Source organism: Oncorhynchus keta, unplaced genomic scaffold (assembly GCF_023373465.1).
Source record: "Oncorhynchus keta strain PuntledgeMale-10-30-2019 unplaced genomic scaffold, Oket_V2 Un_contig_1556_pilon_pilon, whole genome shotgun sequence".
Lineage (NCBI taxonomy): Eukaryota > Metazoa > Chordata > Actinopteri > Salmoniformes > Salmonidae > Oncorhynchus > Oncorhynchus keta.
This window is the reverse complement of record NW_026279390.1, coordinates 118,993-135,000: the sequence shown is the minus strand read 5'-3', so window position 1 is coordinate 135,000 and position 16,008 is coordinate 118,993. Positions and strand designations below refer to the sequence as shown.

General features: G+C 43.8%; 1 protein-coding gene and 1 pseudogene across 1 annotated transcript; one reads left to right on the top strand and one right to left on the bottom strand.

The window, feature by feature from the left end:
• The first annotated feature begins 1,442 nt into the window (after positions 1–1,442).
• Positions 1,443–3,381, top strand: LOC127919034 (hairy/enhancer-of-split related with YRPW motif protein 1-like). Its single transcript, XM_052502374.1, has 5 exons — positions 1,443–1,668; positions 1,902–1,977; positions 2,099–2,182; positions 2,333–2,414; positions 2,663–3,381. The coding sequence occupies exons 1-5, from the start codon at positions 1,580–1,582 to the stop codon at positions 3,289–3,291; spliced, it is 960 nt and encodes a 319-aa protein (XP_052358334.1). The 5' UTR covers positions 1,443–1,579; the 3' UTR covers positions 3,292–3,381.
• A 2,775-nt stretch (positions 3,382–6,156) lies between these two features.
• On the bottom strand, positions 6,157–8,877 carry LOC127919035 (putative nuclease HARBI1; annotated as a pseudogene).
• Positions 8,878–16,008: the final 7,131 nt, after the last annotated feature.

Below are 16,008 nucleotides of genomic sequence, written 5' to 3'. Positions count from 1 at the left end.
TGCTGCTGGGAACAGAACAGAGACAGACAGGGCAGAGACCTGCTCCAAGGTGCTGCTGGGAACAGAACAGAGACAGACAGGGCAGAGACCTGCTCCAAGGTGCTGCTGGGAACAGAACAGAGACAGACAGGGCAGAGACCTGCTCCAAGGTGCTGCTGGGAACAGAACAGAGACAGACAGGGAAGAGACCTGCTCCAAGGTGCTGCTGGGAACAGAACAGAGACAGACAGGGCAGAGACCTGCTCCAAGGTGCTGCTGGGAACAGAACAGAGACAGACAACTGTTGACTCAACTCTGGAGAAACATCTAGTTTTGCCCATGGTAAAGATCTGTCAGTGTCATGCTTTTCTCTCTCCAATTACTGGCTGAATGTTTCCTAGGTGAGGGTGCCATTCAGGCTCCTTGAGCCAGTCAATTCACCTGGTTGCTCTTCAGAACAGGGAACTTCCTATAAGTGCTTGGCCACTGAAGCAACAAGAGCCACTGGGGCCTCCAGTCCGATCAATGCTGCTGTTGACCCACACAGCTGACAGCATACAATGAACAACACACTCTGCCTAATGGCCCATGAGTCCTGTTACACACCAGTGAAGAAGGCGAGAGCTCTTGGGCTAATGGTCCCTGTGGCCCCTGACTGGGAGCTCAACAGGTGGGCTGAGGACCGACTGACAGGCTGGCTGCCTGGGAGTCTTGGTTTGAGCCTCAAGTGGCAACCCTATAGGGATCTGGTCAAAAGTAGTGCATTTTATGGAGAATAGCGTGCTATTTGGGACACATCCTTGAGGTGGTTAAAACTATTCATTGAATGGTGATTGAAAACATATTCTGTGGGTTGTCTTAAAGATGCAATGTGTATCAGTTTCAGCTACTCGACCAAATTCACATAGAAAATGGAATTATAGATATGTCATTTTTGTTGAAAGCAAGTCTAAGAAGTGTTAGATCAGTTCTATGTGCACTATTTCTATGCCTCCCGTTCTTAAATTTCCAATTGGCTCATTCATCCCTCCCTCCTCTCCCTGTAACTATTCTCCAGGTCATTGCTGTAAATGACAACCTGTTCTCAGTAAATTTACATTGTAAAATAAGGGTACAAAAAATGTATGAAATAAAATAAAACATTTTGTTGTTTGCGTAAACAGAAATTAGGCAAACTATTAGAATACAACATTTGTTTTTTTTGCGTAAAATGAAATTAGGCAAACTATTAGAATTTGACCAGGAAATCGCTGAGCGATTTCTGCCTCGTGCATCTTTAACTAATGGTAGACCTACATTTGGAGTCCACAGATTATATTTGTATCGCCCATACTGGCATTCAGAGAGGCCCCGCCATCATTGAGCGAAAACAACAAAACATGTCACTCAAACGTCAACTTGATTTTAATAGGCTTAGTACTTTTAGAGCCCGCCTATTCCCCGCCCCTCTCATTTTAAGCTACATGGTCTGAAAATAATACTCTGAGAACAAGAGTTGACTTTAAACAGTTGCGCGGACACGTCGCTTTCACAGGATTTGCGGTGATCACATTGAGGGACAATCTATACTGAATATTGCTACTTGGGATTCTGGAGCAAAATGAGACGAAATCACAATTACAGCTGTTCATCTGATAGCGAACTTGATGACAATATAGAAGTGGAGAAGGACAGTGGTGACGAAAATGTGTATGTTGAAAATGCAGTTATGACGAATAGGAAATATTTTTTTAAATGAGAAAATCAATTTATTTGTCATTCTGATATAAGCCTAATGTTTATTTTTTTTTTTGTGGTAGGCTAATCTAAATCACGCATCTCTACACAGTGTGTCTCTCTTGAAAAACAGGCTATGCGTGACAGAAGCCTATCGTCACCAATATGTTATTGAAACTGAATGAAAATTACTTTGATTATTTCAGAAACCTTGACTCTTCGCATGACTTGATGTCACCCCCGAAAACCACTCCCACTCAAGCCAGAAAACGACGCAGAGGAGTGAGTATTACATTTATCTTGCATAATTATACACCATATATTGCCATTATTAAGGTTCACCATCACCTTGATATGCTGTCGGAGACGCAAAAATCGAATTACACCTCGCTCTCATCCACAGATTATTGAGAAACGGCGACGTGACCGAATCAACAACAGCCTGACTGATCTCAGAAGACTTGTGCCAAGTGCGTTTGAGAAGCAGGTAGGCTACAGTACAATTGTATATACCATACAGACCTATTGGATTCAGAGTATATTAATCTCAGTCAACTTCTGCCTTTTCTACATCTTTGGTTAAGACTGTTATTTTACAAGTAACACAATCTAATCGAATGTTTGCCTTTTGTCACAGGGATCGTCAAAATTGGAAAAAGCTGAAATTTTGCAGATTACTGTGGATCATTTGAAGATGATACATGCTGCCAGTGGACAAGGTGAGTCAATACCAAAACAATACAAAGATGTGATTTATGATGACAGCCTGGAAAAAACATGTTGTGATAGGTAAACTTCTAGTTAAACTTCTGCATATTTGTCGGGAACTAGGCATATCCTCCAAGCTCCACCACAGAATTAGACCAAGTGTCTCCATGTCCTTTAGTTCCTCTAGTTGTGTAGTGCTCTGTATACTCCTGTGTGTTGTAGTTCCTGTTCCTGACCCTCTGCCTCCCTCTCCTGGTAGGGTATTTTGAAGCCCACGCTCTGGCCAAGAACTACCGCAGCCTGGGCTTCAGGGAGTGTCTGTCAGAGACGGCCCGCTACCTAAGCATCATGGAGGGCTGGAACAGTGTCGACCCACTCCGCGTACGCCTGGTCTCTCACCTCAACAACTACGCCTCTCAGAGAGACATCCACACTGGATTGACTGGACACCCTGGACAACTAGCCTGGGGCTCCGCTTTGAGGACACCCTCCGCCCACCTGCCACACCCCCTCTTACCACTCCCCCAGGGACGGACACTAGCCCCCCACAGTACCAGCAGCCCACCCTCCTCCTGCTCCATCTCCTCCTCCTCCTCCTCCATGTCATCCCCCTGTTCAACTGATACCTCAGTGACCTCCAGACTCAGCGTGACGGCCCCCTCAGAGGCACTCAGGGTGCCCCCCAATGACAATCTACCCCTGGGGCTGGCCCTGTCAGTCTCAGCCTCCAAGCTCTCCCAACCACCACCCCTCCTCTCCTCCCTGTCTGCCTTCTCCTTCACTACTTTTCCCCTAGTGTCCCCGGCAGCCCTCAATTCATCAGGCTCCTCCACAGCCCTGAGAAATCAGCCTTACAGGCCCTGGGGGACCGAGATCGGGGCCTTCTGAACTCTTGTGATCATCAGAACCGGAAGGCAACAACTTAGATCCCCGCCTCCCCCCAACCTGCCTCCCACCAACCTGCCTCCTCCAACCTGCCTCCCTCCAACCTGCCTCCCTCCAACCTGCCTCCCTTCAACCTGCCTCCCTCCAACCTGCCTCCCTCCAACCTGCCTCCCTCCAACCTGCCTCCCTCCAACCTGCCTCCCTCCAACCTGCCTCCCGCCAACCCGCCTCCCTCCAACCCGCCTCCCTCCAACCCGCCTCCCTCCAACCCGCCTCCCTCCAACCCGCCTCCCTCCAACCCGCCTCCCGCCAACCCGCCTCCCGCCAACCCGCCTCCCTCCAACCCGCCTCCCTCCAACCCGCCTCCTCCAACCCGCCTCCCGCCAACCCGCCTCCTCCAACCCGCCTCCCTCCAACCCGCCTCCCTCCAACCCGCCTCCCTCCAACCCGCCTCCCGCCAACCCGCCTCCTGCCAACCCGCCTCCCTCCAACCCGCCTCCCGCCAACCCGCCTCCCTCCAACCAGCCTCCCTCCAACCTGCCTCCCTCCAACCTGCCTCCCGCCAACCTGCCTCCCGCCAACCTGCCTCCCTCCAACCTGCCTCCCTCCAACCTGCCTCCCGCCAACCTGCCTCCCTCCAACCTGCCTCCCTCCAACCTGCCTCCCTCCAACCTGCCTCCCTCCAACCTGCCTCCCTCCAACCTGCCTCCCGCCAACCTGTCTCCCGCCAACCTGCCTCCCTCCAACCTGCCTCCCTCCAACCTGCCTCCCTCCCAACCCGCCTCCCTCCAACCCGCCTCCCTCCAACCCGCCTCCCTCCAACCCGCCTCCCGCCAACCCGCCTCCCTCCAACCCGCCTCCCGCCAACCCGCCTCCCGCCAACCCGCCTCCCTCCAACCAGCCTCCCTCCAACCTGCCTCCCTCCAACCTGCCTCCCGCCAACCTGCCTCCCGCCAACCTGCCTCCCTCCAACCTGCCTCCCTCCAACCTGCCTCCCGCCAACCTGCCTCCCTCCAACCTGCCTCCCGCCAACCTGCCTCCCTCCAACCTGCCTCCCTCCAACCTGCCTCCCTCCAACCTGCCTCCCGCCAACCTGCCTCCCGCCAACCTGCCTCCCTCCAACCTGCCTCCCTCCAACCTGCCTCCCTCCAACCTGCCTCCCGCCAACCTGCCTCCCTCCAACCTGCCTCCCTCCAACCTGCCTCCCCCAACCTGCCTCCCTTCAACCTGCCTCCCTTCAACCTGCCTCCCTTCAACCTGCCTCCCTTCAACCTGCCTCCCTCCAACCTGCCTCCCGCCAACCTGCCTCCCGCCAACCTGCCTCCCTCCAACCTGCCTCCCTCCAACCTGCCTCCTCCAACCTGCCTCCCTCCAACCAACCTGCCTCCCTCCAACCTGCCTCCCTTCAACCTGCCTCCCCCAACCTGCCTCCCTCCAACCCGCCTCCCGCCAACACTCCACAAACCAAGCAGGAGTACCTGACTGTCTCATCTGTTTTTCCCCTCTGGCAATGAGGGGGATGGGGTAGACTAATGCTATTGTGAGCCCAGATATGGCCTCCAAGGTAGGAAAGGACTGACTATTGTTTCATGTCCACAAAACTGATTTCATTTGGTTTATTATCAGAGTGCACTAAGAGAAGGGGTTTGGGGTATTTGTAGGTCAAATATAATATTGTAAAAATAGAACTCCTGCAGCTTTGAAAGGGAACAAATACACCTGCAATGTATCACAAATAGAGTTAAACATGACCTGGATCTGCTAATACTTTAGTTATGTCTATATGGGATTGTCGAACATGCTTTATATAGAAAGCAACTTTGAAAAAACATTGTTTTGTAATATTTTTGTACCAATAAACTGAGTTTGTAAGAAGATGCATGTTTATTTGATCAATGCTCAGGATTCATGTGTTTTACCTATAAACTGTTGTGGGGTTTAGAGTATGTTGTCCACTTCCCACATCACTTAAACTCAAATAATTTATCAGTTTCAACTGTGTCACGGCTGGCTGGGTGTGTAGCGAGGAATCCGGCGCAGAGAGGTCCAGGGGAAAGTGCACTTTATGGCACCAAAATGAAATGCCCAACACGCAGGGAGCAAACACTGACCAACCCAAACCAACGGGTAACAAGGTCCGGGGGCCTGTTGCACAAAACTAGGATAAGGGATTAAGCCAGGATATCTTGGTGATCCTGGCTCAATTGATCCGTAATCCGGTTGCACTAAGGATGGATAGGGGGCAGGAGGATATGTTATGGTATAAATTACCATGGAGATTTATTCTGTGGAGCTAGCCTGCTCCAGACCAGGCTAAATTCCAGGATCTATTTAATCTCATCCCTAATGTCAGTCAGCAGTCACCACAAATGGAAAACAATAGTTATTTCACTGCTCACTATACATTATCACATAACTAGACCCACTGTCATTATTTAAACGTTTGTGATCATTAATTTCAATGATTTTGGATAAAAAATGATTTTTAGATGTTGCCATCATTAGATAATTTACAGTTTCCTATAGACTATATATAAAATGATATAATATTAGGGCCACAGAGGGAAAAAAAAGACAAGTCATAATATTGTAACCAGTTGTTTTAAAGGAGGACAGTTGTTAAAATGACAGATGCGGGGCATTTTGTGAAATTGTACTTCAGTATGGTTTCATAAACAAAGACATGCTGATGTGCCAGAATATTAAGTATCACATTGTCATAAGTATCAAAACTGTAAAAACAATATGTAGCTTTTCTGCAGAAAGAACCAGCCTCAAATTTATGACTTTATCCTTTTTCTTCAGTGTGGCCCTAGTACTCTGTCATATAAACAAACACATTCCATATGAATATAAAAACACAATGTGTAACATTATGTTCCTTTATTGAATAAGGACAAAACAAAGCAGGTAAACCATCAGCTCCTTTCGAAACTGAAGACAGTGACTCTACAAGATGGAAAGCACAGAATCCAAGCATATTATACAAAATGATACATACACATTCAAAGGTCTGTATATAACACACCCTGCATGTCTGCACACTAAAATAAATGCAGGACAAATCCATACACATCAACTGAACAGACAAATGAATGGATGCAGTAGCCTCCCTGCAGCCTTGTATTACACACAGTATACCGCACAAACATCATAAGAGGCCAAATTCGTACAAAAACGAACCCAAAAAAACCCAAATTCCTCTGCCACCGCAGGACATCTTTAACCAAAATTGAAAGCACACATACTAACTAAAATAATTCAACACATATTGGTCCCTCAGCAGCCGACCACTGTCGTCATCAGGGAAGATTGCCGGATTGTCCCAGTCCATGGCTGGTGGCACTCTGGGGGCCCTCTCCTTCCTCAGGCAGGCCACATTGTGGAGGACAGCACAAGCCACAGTAATATCACATGCCCTAACAGGGCTGACCCTTAATTTGTGAAGGCAGTGAAAGCGTGCCTTCAGGAGGCCAAAGGTCATTTCAACTCTGGCCCTGGTCCTGGCATGGGCATGGTTGTAGGCCTGCTGTGCTTCCTGGGGGTCTGTGAAAGGTGTCAGGAGAAAAGGCTGGCAGCCATACTGTCTCCCAGCAACACACCAGAGAATTCACCTGTCAACACAAAATCTCATCATTACTACCTCATAAACACAGTGATATTCTTGACACAGCCATGATGGTTATAAATAGGGGTTGTGTGGCTTACCTTGTGATAGGCACTGATAGATTTCAGAGGCCCGAAAGATTCTGGAGTCATGGACTGAGCCAGGCCATTTTGCCACAACATTGCTGATCACACAGTCAGCATTGCAGACCATCTGAAATCATAAGATGAGGAATATTACACCAATCAATGCACATCACTGGCAATGCAGAGTGTTCGTCAATGGACAATATCAAAAAGTTATGTTCACCTGAACATTAATGCTGTGAAAGGATTTCCTATTCACAAAAATCGGCCTCATGGGCACCTGAGGGGGCTTTTATCCTTATGTGTGTGCAGTCCACTGCACCAATGACATTGGGGAAACCTGTCACACAAAGTAATGAGTATCCTACTATGTGTTAACAGTTGTCCTGTAATTTGTAGATCCTCTTACCTGCAATCCTATAGAACTCCTCTTTGATGTCACAGAGTCTTCTGTGGCCAGGGAAGGAGATGAAGACATCTGCTAATGCTTTGATAGCCAGACACACACTCCTTATTGTGCGGCAAATTGTGGCCTTGTTCAGCTGTTCTGCATCCCCACTGAGTACAGGAAGGCTCCACTAGCAAAAAAGCGCAAGGCCACACAAACCATTTGCTCCACACTCAGTGCATGGCTCCGTGCAGTGCGGTGCTTAATCCTGGGACCCAGTAGTCTGCATAGATACCTGATGCCATCTGCAGAAAACCTGTATCTTTCATATAGATGGTCGTCAGGGAAGGCCAGTGGGTCCAACCGGTCCCTGAAGACCCTTTCTCGCCTGAAGGCTCTCCTCAGCACAAGTGCTTCTTCATCCACCACATCTCGCACGAATGGGCATGCCATTGTCAGAGCAGAAAGGAACACACAATTTTGGGCCTTCATATAGGCTAGTGGCCACACCTGGTGCTGGGGGGGTGGGCAAAAGAGGGCGATGCCTTATAACGATGACTTGGTTGTACTGATTGCTGGGAAAATAAAAAAAACCTTAGAAAGATGCCACCGTCCTGTGTGCTCACAATAAGAGCTCATATGTCATGGCTCACTTGACTTTACGAGAATATACCTAATTTTTATTTTGAGCTGTGTCATCTTCTTGGAGCTGGGGGAGGAAATACAAATAATGATTAATACATTTGTGTTACAGTTAGCATACAGTGTACATTGAAGGCATATCTCACCTCCCTCTCAAGTTTTTTTATTTCAAGGTCCAGTTTCCTAATTGTCCTCTTTTTTATTTCGGACTCCAGTGCAAGATTTTCCTTCTTGTACTGAATGTCTATGTCTGCCAGTTCTATTTGGCGCCGGAGGTGGTTGCCATACAACTTTCTGATAGCTTGTGAGCTCTGTGAACACAATACAATTAGCGCAGCTGGAATTTGGCAGGATGTGGTGTCCTTTTATTAATACGCACTGTTGCCAGGCTGGTTTTCCCACTGTATAGCATCTGGGTCCTGTAAAAGAAATTAGATTTTTTGATTTTGATGAGGACTCCTCACCATTGTAGAGTAAATAGTACTTTGTCTTACCATGATACCTCATGCCTTCTGGAATCCAGAGAGATGGTCTCCTCCTCATCATCATCATCTCCATCATGTGCTGTTGCTGCTGCACTGGGGCCTTCACCCTATCACATTTAATCGGATTCATATTGAAGCTAGTAGACAAGACATGCCAGGCCTACAGTATGCCTTTGATGGAGTACTCACTGGATCAGCATCGTCTGGTGCTTGTGCTGGTGGCTCTAACAGTAGCTCAGTTGGTAGAGCATGGCGCTTGTAACGCCAGGGTAGTGGGTTCGATTCCCGGGACCACCCATACGTAGAATGTATGCACACATGACTGTAAGTCGCTTTGGATAAAAGCGTCTGCTAAATGGCATATATTATTATTATTATTAACACAGTGCTGCCAGACACTGCAAGGCAATAGGTAAACCAAAGTCAGACAGTCCAAATTGATTCAATATGAATGTGGTTGTATCCCATGTAGAGATGGAAGGACATACCTTGAATGAAGCGGGTGGCATCTTGGGAGGAACCTATGCTCGTCTCTTTCCCCCCAGGGATCCCCTCTAAGACGGGCCTGCCTTTATTTAGCTCCAAGGCCATGTCCTCTGCTGGGGTAAGGTCAGCCTTTGGTGACCCACCACCCGTGCCTTGTCTGTGGGTATTCTTTTTCACTGCTAAAACAGTACAGACAATGTGTGAGCAGGCACCTTCTGGGTACAATATATGCTTGTGCTTTGTTAAATATTAGTCAGGGACCATACCATTCTGCAGAATGTTCTTGTATTTGATTTTGACCTGCTGCCATGTCCGTTTTGGCCCGTTCATGTTTAATCTACACACACACACACATTTAATGGAGTCACACTGCAAAAAATTACTTGGTATTTTTGTCTTGTTTTCAGTAAAAATATTTTTAAAAAAACTTAAATAAAGATGTATTTTCTTGATTTGCTAAATGACCTAGCAAAATAAGTATAGTTTAGACAAAAAATATAAACTTTAAGTAAATGTGTGCTTAAAACAAGCAAATAAAAAATCTGTCAATATAATAAAAATTCTCTTGAAATAAGTTCACTTTTTCCATAAACACTTAATTTTAGAAAAGTTCGTTTCACTGGCAGATTTTTTTGCTTATTTTCCTAGGTAATTTTGCTCAAGAAAATATTCAAGATGTTTTTTAGATATTTTTTTTTTACTGAAAACAAGACAAAAATACTAAGTAAGAAAGACATTTTTGCAGTGCAGTGAGCAACCGACCTTGGGTCCTTTGAAAGGCGCTATATAAATTAAAGTGATTATTATTATAGCTCATCTATTTATTCAATTACATTTTATTTATATAGCACTTTTCACAATTGTTTCATTCTGTCAAAGCAGCTTTACATTAATGAAAGCAGGAGAAACACAAAAAAAAACGGTGGACAACATAAGAAGCAGAGTACAACGGCTAAGATTAAACCGTACTGAGCGTAGTAACGTTAAATAATAATGTAAGGCTTTAATAATAATGTATCATAGCTTTATACAGTGTGATGGACTTACTTTACACAATTTCACTCATATCTGCAGTGCATTTCAATTAAATTTAACCGTTTCATAATTACAGTACAACTGCGTTTTTGGAGATGTGAATTAAATATTTGAATTGTAATTGTGATGTTTCAGCGGAGCGGTGAGTGTGTAATTGTGCACTACTTACGCATTCAGGCGGTCTGCAATACTTTGCCACGCTTTTTCTCTTTGCTTTATCACTGTGGCGGTGTTGCCTTTCTTCTTAATTATATCTTTTACCTCCTCGTATGCCTCCATGAGGATTTGTGCTTCCGACCGGGAAAAGTACGCGGCTCTAGTTGCCATGGTAAATCAGTTAATCTGTGATCTGTGGCGGGGTCTATTTGAGTGAGCCGTGAGCGCGCACCTATCCAGGATTGGTTTCACCTGGCTTAATGAATCCGTGTCTGCTCATCCTGGCTTGGTCTTTGTGCAACCAATTAAGCCTGGACGCACATGTTTTGGCTTCATTGAGCTCAGCTGAGTCATTTATCCCGGATGTCTTAATTCTACTTTTGTGCAACAGGCCCCAGAGCACTAACAACACCAACGTGAACATCAAAATAATCCCGCACAACAAAGGGGCGGGTTCCATACGCTAAATAGGGAAGACAATCAAGCACACATAAAATAGGAACAGGTGTAACGAATGAGACAAAACTAACCGAAAAGACAAGGGATCGGTGGCTGCTTGTCGGCCGGTGATGAAGACTGCCGAGCACCACCCGAACAGGCGGGGGAGCCAACTTCGACGGGAGTCGTGACAAACTGCCTTGATATCTTGTTTTTTTGGTGAATGAAGGAGTTGCATACAGATGTAGGATCTTCATTTGATCACTCTTCTGTTAGTGAGCGTTGTTCTACACAGCAGGAAATTCAAACTTGTAGTGTATTTGAGTTTTAAAAAGACTTCTGAAGTGTAATTTCCACATTGAAATTTCAGACTTGATTTGCCCTGCAGAAAAAGGTATCAACCCCTACAAAAATGTCCATTAATTATAATCCACATTATTCACATTTTCTGTTGATGCAGGATTATTTTCCTGTTGTAACAAACTGGCTCAAATTAAGATCCTACATCTGTATGTACTATATGTTTTATATATGAGCAAAGTGGTAGCTAACAGTAATATAGCAGAGAATCTGACTGGCTGGCTGGCTGACTGGTTGTAATCTCTCGTGGACAGACGCAAGATTTTGGTTCTGGGTTGACGAGATTAGGGTTGGTCGAGACACCTAGTTTTAGAGCCATTGTTGCCTCCATGAATACCCAGGAAGTGATTAAAAGGAAATCCTTGAGGAAATCATCGATGCCCCTTGACCCCACTCATATGGACTGGTCTGGTCTGACCCCACTAATATGGTCTGGTCTGGGCAGGAGACTATAGTGTGGCCAAGATTGAGGTATAGATGGCAGCTAGATGACACAGGCTAGGCTTCTAGGGCTCATGCGGCTCTGGTCAAAAGTAGTGTACAGTAGGGAATAGGGTGCCATTTGGGACTCAATCACTCGATGTGCTCTTTAAGTTCCTGCTGTGGTAGTATGCAATGTATCCACTAGAGACCATTGGATAGCAGTACAAAACTAGTGATGGAGACTTGCTGCAGCGAGATCATTAGTGTAAAGGTTTATAGCGTCCCAGCGGAAAGAAAACACATATCTCTAAAACTGAATTTTTTCAGGAAATGAAAAAAGAGCCATATTCTACCATTTATGAACATACAATCACAACTTAAAAGCTATTTTGAAATGTATTTTATTGGACCTGGAGTCATGAACTGTTCAGCGTACATAAAGGACCATCATGTTAATAACAGTAAACATTCAGGTCCCTCAAGATATTTCTTCCCTCCCCTGTTCTTTACAATCTGTTACTCAGTCAGACAAACTTTGTTGGATGAAAATATGGAGTTTTTCTGTGAAAAATGTTGTTCAATATGGTGTTCACTGCCTCCATCTGCTGGCTCAATGGACCTCACTGCTTTACTATAGAATAGAACAGGACACAACAGAAGAGAATAGAAATTAATAGAACAGACTAGAATAGAAATTAATAGAACAGAATAGAATAGAATAGAATAGAAATTAATAGAACAGAACAGAATAGAATAGAAATTAATAGAACAGAACAGAACAGAACAGAATAGAAATTAATAGAACAGAATAGAATAGAATAGAATAGAAATTAATAGAACAGAACAGAATAGAATAGAAATTAATAGAACAGAACAGAACAGAACAGAATAGAAATTAATAGAACAGAACAGAATAGAATAGAAATTAATAGAACAGAACAGAATAGAATAGAAATTAATAGAACAGAACAGAACAGAACAGAATAGAAATTAATAGAACAGAACAGAATAGAATAGAAATTAATAGAACAGAACATAATAGAATAGAAATTAATAGAACAGAACAGAACAGAACAGAATGGAAATTAATAGAACAGAACAGAATAGAATAGAAATTAATAGAACAGAACAGAATAGAATAGAAATTAATAGAACAGAACAGAACAGAACAGAATAGAAATTAATAGAACAGAACAGAATAGAATAGAAATTAATAGAACAGAACAGAATAGAATAGAATAGAAATTAATAGAACAGAACAGAATAGAATAGAAATTAATAGAACAGAACAGAACAGAACAGAATAGAAATTAATAGAACAGAACAGAATAGAATAGAAATTAATAGAACAGAACAGAACAGAACAGAATAGAAATTAATAGAACAGAACAGAATAGAATAGAAATTAATAGAACAGAACAGAATAGAACATGACAGAACAGAAGAGAACAAAATAGAATAGAACAGAATTTAATAGACTTTGCAGGGTGGAGATAAAGTACCCCAGTATGAGTCATAATACCCATAAAAACTAGCGGTCAATCAAGGAAATGGTTCCAATAATTTTAGAAACACTTAAAATAAGAGTTGTGGTTCGTGTAGGCTTACCCTGGTGTGATTTTTGGTAACTGTGTAAATCTCTCTAGGACAAGGTGACTTTTATCAATAAATTTGCCAAAAATGAAATGCTAATTAGTGGCTAATGTGTCTATCATAAACTACACATGCCATGAGGATCTGGACGGGACTGCTGAAACGAAGCAAAGGTAAGAATCTCTGGATTAGCTATCTAAGGTTAGCTAAATGTAGTAATGAATAGATTAATAAATTGGAAAACTGTTTTTAAATTGACAAATCTGTGAACTGTCTTGTGCACGTTTTAAATTGACACAATACCTGTTAGGAAAGATGTCAGCTTCAGATGACGTGCAGGATTTGTAGTCTTGCATGATACCGAGTCAAGGACCAAAAGTTGAAGCTGGAGACTCATATCTCCCTCTCACTAACTTTAAGCACCAGCTCACAGATCACTGCACCTGTACATAGCCCATCTGTAAATAGACCATCCCACTACCTCATCCCCATACTGTATTTATTAATTTATCTTGCTCCTTTGCACCCCAGTATCTCTACTTGCTCATTCATCTTCTGCACATCTACCATTCCAGTGTTTAATTTCTATATTGTAATTACTTCACCACTATGGCCTATGTATTGCCTTACCTCCCTTATCCTACCTCATTTGCACAGACTGTATATATAATTTTATGTACTTTTCTACTGTATTACTACTGTATTATTGACTGTATGTTTCTTTATTCCATGTGTAACTGTGTTGTTGTATGTGTCGAACTGCTTTGCTGTATGTGTCGAACTGCTTTGCTTTATCTTGGCCAGGTTGCCGTTACAAATGAGAACTTGTTCTCAACTAGTCTACCTGGTTAAATAAAGGTGAAATAAAAATGTAAATAAGAAAAAGGCTCCTCAACAGCTTCCACCCCCAAGCCATTAGACTGCTGAACAATTAATAAAATCACCCGCCTCCGGACAATTTACATTGACCCCTCCCCCTTCCTTTTTGTACACTGCTGCTACTCGCTGTTTATTATCTATGCATAGTCACTTCACCCCCACCTACTGTACATCTACAAATTACCTCAACTAACCTGTACTCCTGCACACTCGGTACCTCGGTGACTTGGTGACCTGTACCCCCGCACACTCGGTACCGGTGCCTCGGTGCCTCGGTGCCTCAGTACCTCGGTGACTCGGTGACCTGTACCCCCGCACACTCGGTACCGGTGCCTCGGTGACCTGTACCCCCGCACACTTGGTACCGGTGCCTCGGTGACTCGGTGCCTCGGTGACCTGTACCCCCGCACACTTGGTACCGGTGCCTCGGTGACTCGGTGCCTCGGTGACCTGTACCCCCGCACACTTGATACCGGTGCCTCGGTGACTCTGTGACTCGGTGACCTGTACCCCCTGTATAAACCTCGTTATTGTTATTCTTATTGTGTTACGTTGTTTTATTGCTTTTTATTTTAGCCTACTTGGTAAATATTTTCTTTACTTTTCTTGAACTGCACTGTTGGTTAAGGGCTTGTAAATAAAGCATTTCACGGTAAAGTCTACACTTGTATTCGGTGCACGTGACAAATAAAGTTTGATTTGATGTCTAGTTTGATGCTAATTAGCATTTTATCTCCGAACGAGATTGACATGGTTATCAGGGGAAGTCTACACGATACACAGCCCTTATTTAAACACTCTAATGTACTTGTCCTCTTGCTCAGTTGTGCACCGGGGCCTCTCACTCTTTCTATTCTGGTTAGAGCCAGTCTGCGCTGTTCTGTGAAGGGAGTAATACACAGCGTTGTACGAGATCTTCAGTTTCTTGGCAATTTCTCACATGGAATAGCCTTCATTTCTCAGATCAAGAATATCATTTCAGAAGAAAGGTCTTTGTTTCTGGCCATTTTGATGATGCTCCAGACACTCAAATGATGATGCTCCAGACACTCAACTAGTCTAAAGAATGCCAGTTTTATTGCTTCTTTAATCATAACAACAGTTTTCAGCTGTGCTAACATAATTGCAAAAGGGTTTTCTAATGATCAATTAGCCTTTTCAAATGATAAACTTGGATTAGCTAACACAACGTGCCATTGGTACACAGGAGTGATGGTTGCTGATAATGGGCCTCTGTACACCTATGTAGATATTCCACAAAAATCCTAATGTTTCCAGCTACAATAGTCATTTACAACGTTAACAATGTCTACACTGTATTTCTGATCAATGTTATGTTATTTAAATGTGCAAAAAATGTGTTTGTTTTTTTCACAAACAAGGACATTTCTAAGTGACCCCAAACTTTTGAACAGTAGTGTATATATTAAAATAAATAAAAAAGTGAAAAATATTTGTATTTATTTACATGTTTTTATGAATATCGCTAGCAATAATGGAATAAACAAAATGTGTATTACATACCCACAGTAGAAAAGAGGAGAATGTCTTATTTTATAAATGTGTATGTTTTTTCTCTCCAATTCCTATTATTGAGCAAATCACACTTTCAAAAAGCACCCATTGCTTCAAGGGCCGCTGGCTGCTGATAGGCTTTCTTGACTTTACATTCATTTTTGCCAACACATCCTTGTTGTCTTTAATCTCTGTTTTACCAGCTAAACAGATGCTCTTAGTGAAAATGTTTTTGAGTTACCTTTCTAGCTAATTGGCTATGTTAGGGTTTACAGTTCTCTTCCAATTAGGCTATCATGTGTTGAGGTCAAAACTATCTACCAAATCTATTCAGTTGAAAATGTTGATTACTTCTCCTTGATATGATCATTCACCAGATGACGAGACAAGATACAATACATTATGTTTTTAAATATATTTTTGCCAACATGTGATTGGGGTTCCTTGGTCTCCGGTTTGCCTGGCAGGGGGTCCCTGGGTAAGAAAAGGTTGAAGACCCCTGCCAAAGACAGTGCAGGCTGAGTCCCTGCCCGAAAATAATTTATCCCCCGCCCCTCATCCTCTCTGTTGCCATGGAAGCACCAGATATAGCACTTGATTGGCTTGCATGGGTAAGCACGTGCTAGA